We start from the raw sequence: 6,199 nt of genomic DNA, 5'->3' as shown, positions 1-6,199 counted from the left end.
TTTTTTGATACCTACTACTATAAGCTCAAGTATGCATGAGCGACAATGCCATTCACAGACATGAAGTTCTAGAGGTGAGGTGTCCCTATCGGCCTAGGTTGCAATGGTGAAGATGCTGAAAACCATGCAGTTGAAGTGAAATGTTAAAAAAGTAGCCTAGCACCCGTGTTATGAAGAAACATGGGCTTTAGTCATACTACCAACATTGCATTAGATGTTTTGAACGTGTAGCTATGTCTGACAGTTTGGTGAAAAAGTAGAGGTACCGAGCATGCCACGTGTTGACCCATGGGAAAGACCCCCACTAGAGCTTGGTCATCGAGGATCAAACGGATCCAAAAATCGAGATTGTTCTATGATTTTGTGGATTTATTGAAAAGTAGAAAAAATGTATAGAAAAGAGTTTTTTTGTATTTTCTCAACTAGGTTTTGTTGCTCTTTTCTTGTTGATTTGATGGGGAATGATGTGCGTGAGATCTATGTGCTTTTTTGGGAGATTGTGTTGTAGTGTTTATGCATGTCTTACAAAAATGGAAGTTGGAGAGGTATTTGGAGGGCCAATACACCTCAATCTCATCACAAATTGAGATGGCTACACATACATTGTGTACCCCATGGCACAGATTATCATGACGGGCATGTTCAAGCCCTCAGCTATATAGAAGTCGAAGACTCTACGAAACCCTTCTTAGAGCATTTTCCCCCCTTTGGATAAAAGGTTCCCTTCAAAAGAAAAGGCTTCAATTTTTGAAAATTACTAAGGGTAAACAAACATGATTTAAAAATGTTTGTCTCACATAAGTGCAAGTAAATTTCAGGAATTTTTTTAATAGAAAATCTGCATGTTATTATCATTAACATGAAAATTAGCACGTAACCTCAAATTTTGAAGATTGTTTTCAAAATTAAAAGGTCCAAAAAATACATTGTGGGCATGAAAAGATTTAGAATTTGGATCATTACAGGGAATTAATACATGTTGCATATACATGATGCGTTTGGTTTCCGTCTTGTAGGCCTTTGTAAGAATTTCACGATGGGTTTAGACATGACTTCACATTAAATTTATCATCTTTGTTTTTCATCTAATTCACATTGTGCAATGTGAATTAACCATTTTAGTTTCCTTATAGTAAAAGACTAGTACGATGTTCTTTACTAATTAGTATTAGAAAGTTTTACATACATATACATACACATATATATGTATGTATGTGATGTATATATACATGTGTGGCATGTAAAAATACTTCCTATTAAGTGCCATAGAAAGAACTCATGACATGGTAATAATGACACCTAAAGTATATCATTGACATCGATTCTGTTGTGAGCATTTCTTTTTTTGTTTTCATTCACATTGTAATGTGAATTTAGTTTCCTTATAGTAGAAAACTACTTAGATGTTCTTTGGTAATTAATTAATATATGCATGCATATATATATATACCATGACAGTAGTTGAATATATATATATACGCCAACCATGACAGTTGGCGTATATATATATATATATATACATATACGCCAACCATGACAGTTGGCGTATATATATATATATATATATATATATACGCCAACCATGACAGTAGTTGAATATATATATATATATATACGCCAACCATGACAGTAGTTGAATATATATATATATATATATATTCAACTACTGTCATGGTTGGCGTGCTGAATCAGTAAGGTATATACATATATTCAACTACTGTCATGGTTGGCGTGCTGAATCAATACTCTCTCTCTCTCTCTCTCTCTTCTCTCTCTCTCTCTCTCTCTGTTGTGTCTTGGACCTCAGAAAACGGAGATGGAAGCCCCCGAGACGCCCTTCATTCACATGGAGACATTGGCAATTGACATCGAGGACCCGCAACAGTTCTGGTAATCCATAATATTATGTAATCTTGATAAGTGATCATTCCTTCTAATTACTTCTTATAATTGATGATGATGCTGAGCCTGCTGGCGGCGTATAGCTGGTGGGCTTGATCTGCAGAGCGCAGCTACAACAATCTAATGATGCAATTAAAATCAGAATTATAACTGCAGGCGATGATCCGTTAATCGGATCGGATCAGCTCTGATCGTTCGCTAAATCGTGCAGGGATCCGAAAGATTTAAGGCTTAAGGAGAGAATCTTTCTGAGCCATAGCGGGGCTGACAAACCGTTCGCAATCACGATCTACAACAAGCTGCTGAAGCAAAAGAAGTATCTTGCCTTTCTCGATAAAGAGAGCTTGCCCAAGGGACACGTTATTACCATGAAGAATATCTTGCAAGTTGCTAGAGAGTGCCGGCTTGCAGTATTCGTTCTATCCGACGCCTTCTTTCTCAACACCAAGAACCCCATGCTCGAACTCGTCGCTGCAATCGACTCGGAACGAACGCTGCTGCCTCTGTTTTATGGGCTAACAGTAAATGAGTTCAAAGACCAAGAGCGGCGTAAGTCATGGTTCAAGCAATGGCGGATCTGGGAGAGAGAAGACGTCAACTCTGCGCCTGGAGATGTTGATCTCAAGGTAGACATGGCAAAGTGGGAGATGGCATTGAAAATTCTGGGCAAAACTAACGGAGTTGAGCTCGAGAGAGGGATCCAAAGTGAGAAAGAGTATCGGAAAGCGGTGATCGAGTGCATAACGAAGCTCTCCCCTCCTAATCTACGCTTGGATGACTCCTACATTCAAGGCAGGGACGAGCTGTGCTTGGTAATGTAAACCTTTACTAAGGAATCTGTAACTGTAACATGGGTTGTGGGAGGGAAGATCTGAGCCACTAAATCAGGACACTTTATTTTAGGGAATCTAAATCTCTTACACTTATCTCTCAACATCGACTTAAATTAATTCTCTCATAGTTTCTAGCTTGCTGATGGGGGATACTTTCATTGCCCTATTAACATTTTTGTAGAGTATTCCACTCCCATGACCATGACTGTTGGGAAAGGCTATTGGTATGCCTTTCCTAGGGGAAGGTGGTTCATCAGCTAGCGCCTATTCCCCATCTCCCTCCTGGAAAAGGCCTCCCATGGCCTTTCCTTACTCCTCTTTTGGTTTGGTCTCAATCCATCATGTTTACATAGACATGCTTGGGTTGAGACCAAACCAACCCTCCATACCTTGGGAGGCCTTTCTCTACTCCTCCTTGGTTTGGTCTTAATCCATCATGTTTACATAGACATGCTTTGGGTTGAGACCAAACCAACCCTCCATACCTGAGTGCTCTCCTCTGGTTTGGTCTCATGTGTATTTATTTACATGTGCACACATCACTTAGCTTTTAGGTTCACTCAATTATTTACATGTGGTGGTGTTGGTGTATTTACATGTGCACACATCACTAATTGGGTTTATAACATCTTTTAGGTTCAGCCAATTATTAGATAAAATGCATATGTGAATACTTAAAACATATTACACCTGGATCTATCCTAAGTTTAGGCATTTTTTTAGATGAAATGCGTATGTGAGTAGTCCAACCACACCACATAGATCTATCATAGAGTATTTGTTGGATGTAACGTGACACTATTGTCTCATTTTCTATGCACAGGTGGTGGAGGGTTTGTTTGCAAGTAAGTTTCCCAGTCATCCCTTGGCGCCTCGTGTATTAGGACTCTTTGGTGGTGTGGGCAAGTCCACTCTATGCATAGCCCTGCTTAATTTCTACAATCATGAGTTCAATGGAAAAGTATGTCACATTGAACTTGATATCGGAGGGATTGGAAGCAAAGAAGAAGAGCTGAAAAGGCTTAAGAGGGTCCTCACAGACTTGACTGATTTGACTAACGAACGTCCAAATCTTGTTGAGGCTGCAAGTCATGTGGATCAGGTGAGTGTGGTGTCTCTTTTTGCGCTTTCTAGTAGGCAAACACTAGAGCATGAAAAATGTTGGGGATTTATTATTATTATTTATTTATTATTATTTTTTTTGGGGGGGGGGGGGGGGAGGGGGTTGGTATGGGGTGTGTGTGTGTGTGAGAGACAGAGAGAGAAAGACAGGTAGTTTGGGGGATCTCTTATATGGATTGACTAGGATTTAAGGTGGTATTTGCAGAGTGCCTTGTATGCTTAAAAGAGTAACCCATCTACAACTGCTCTTGATTACTAATAACAATAATAAAAAAGCATTGATTATCTTCTTCTTTCATTGATGTTGCAGGGATGGTACCTATACAAAGACCATATCCAGGACAACAAAGTGTTTTTGGCTCTTGATAATGTTTCCCCGAGGAACTTTGAAGAATGTTCTAGGTATTTAAAGGCAGGGTTTCAAAGTGGGAGCAAAATTGTGATACTTGGGCGCAGCGAGGAGCATGTAGAAAAGGTGTTGAAGCAGGCTAATGGGCAGCAGTATTACATAACAAGCGTGCCATCACACAAGTTCAACCGAAAAAAAAATGGTATTTTTGCAAGCGAGCTCAATATGGGAGAGGATCTCACCCTTCGTCGTTACTTGTTCGGCTTGTGGAGAGCTCGCTACCCGTTCGCCTGCTTCGCATGCATTGCAGGAGTGATGATCATAGTTTTCGTCATCGAGAAAAATAAATTACAACAGCAGTAATCATCCCTTCCTTGGGTTTTGGCAGATCCTGGATCTTAAATTCAGAGTCTGCAATCATATTATATCAATACCACTGTGAGAATCTATGGTTTGATGGTAGTCGCATCGCATCAATGTAGCAATAACCCTTCTAGTTTTTATGATTTCTTTTCTCAGCTTCATGTTCTCTACTGTAAAATGCTATGGTTTCACCTCCCCCTCTCGCTCTGGGCCTCCTTCCTTGACCATACTGTCAATGCTAAGCTAGCGGCCTGCGCAAGCTCAACCTCCCTCTTCTACCCCGGCTGGCTAGCTAGTACCTCCTCCGACAGCGCCAGTTCTCAGCTCCGGCCTGCATGCGCCCCATTGCACTCCCATCTCTGTTGCTATCCCGCAGGACAATCAGCCCATCTCTCCCTCTATCCTGTACGCATAGTGATCAGCCCATCTCTCACTCTATCGTGTACACGTAGTGATCAGCCCGTGCAATTGTACGCTAGATTAAGAGTCGTTATAGAGGAAGACAAAACAGTACCTGTGCATTGTTGCGGAAGGGAAAGGGACATAGAATGCAAGAGATGGATCCAAGGTGAGATTGCTACTTATTTGACACTGAGAAACAGTCGCTCCCTGCGTTTGAGAGACAGAGAAAGAGAAGCCCGAGCGCTGGAGAGTTTCCTCAAGTTAGAGAGTGCGTGCCAGTGTTCAGAGAGAGCATTTCTCTCAACTAATGATAAAATTAGGAGCATTTAAACACTTTCCTTAAAATTCTTTGAAGGTAGACATGCCAAAGTAGCAGATATGGCACTGTGGGAACAAGATATAATGATATGTCTACAAGATGTGGTATTAGTGGACCTACATGTGTATACATCTTTTGGTTTCAAATAGGGTATAAATTTGAAAGCCTACCCTAACTTTGGATTGGAAGCCATAAACTAGGTTGGCCTTCAAAATATGTATTTTAATGAATAAAATTTTGAGAAATTTTCTAAATCGTGATCTTGTGTGGTCTTTTTTGCAACCCTATTTTCTAAGAGGCTTTCCCTAGAAGGTTTGAAGGGCTTTGATGCCCTCTAAAGGCTTCAAATTTAACACTGATTTCAAAGCATTTTTAAGTTTGGCCAGTTATTAGATGAAATGATCCATGTGTGAAAACCACACATAGATCTACCCTAGAATGTTGGAACTTGGATGTAACATGACACCCTCCTCTTCTTTTCTACTCACAAGTGGTGGAGGGTTTGTTTGCAAGTAAGTTTCTCAATCATTCCCTTGTGCCTCATACGAGTGGCATGGGCAAGTCCATGCTATGCACAACTTTGCTTACTTTCTACACTCACGAGTTCAATTGAAAAGTCTATCACATTAGACTTGATTTTGGAGAGACTCATCCAAGTCGAGAGGAGGATATTTAAAGGATTAATTAAAAGGTCGAGTTCAATTGAAAAGTCTATCACATTAGACTTGATTTTGGAGAGACTCCTCCAAGCCGAGAGGAGGATCTTTAAAGGATTAATTAGAAGGTCCTCTCATAACCTTGACTAATGCACATCCACTAATGCACATCCAAATCTTGTAGAGGGCGCAAGTGATGTGGAGCAAGTGAGTGTGGTGTCTCTTTTTGTTCTTGTTGTTGGGCAAACACTAG

The 6,199-nt window shown here is 40.3% G+C and overlaps 1 protein-coding gene across 1 annotated transcript; it reads left to right on the top strand.

Moving 5' to 3' along the window:
• Positions 1-1,721: 1,721 nt before the first annotated feature.
• Positions 1,722-5,544, top strand: LOC147604746 (uncharacterized). The gene is made up of 4 exons (XM_086794827.1): positions 1,722-1,890; positions 2,114-2,714; positions 3,559-3,837; positions 4,168-5,544. The coding sequence occupies exons 1-4, from the start codon at positions 1,817-1,819 to the stop codon at positions 4,567-4,569; spliced, it is 1,356 nt and encodes a 451-aa protein (XP_086650953.1). The 5' UTR covers positions 1,722-1,816; the 3' UTR covers positions 4,570-5,544.
• Positions 5,545-6,199: the final 655 nt, after the last annotated feature.

This window comes from Cibotium barometz, chromosome 61 (genome assembly GCF_041138505.1).
Source record: "Cibotium barometz isolate CiBa-2024 chromosome 61, ASM4113850v1, whole genome shotgun sequence".
NCBI classification, from domain to species: Eukaryota; Viridiplantae; Streptophyta; class Polypodiopsida; order Cyatheales; family Cibotiaceae; genus Cibotium; species Cibotium barometz.
Note: the sequence above shows the minus strand (reverse complement) of the source record. Positions and strands in the feature narration are given on the sequence as shown.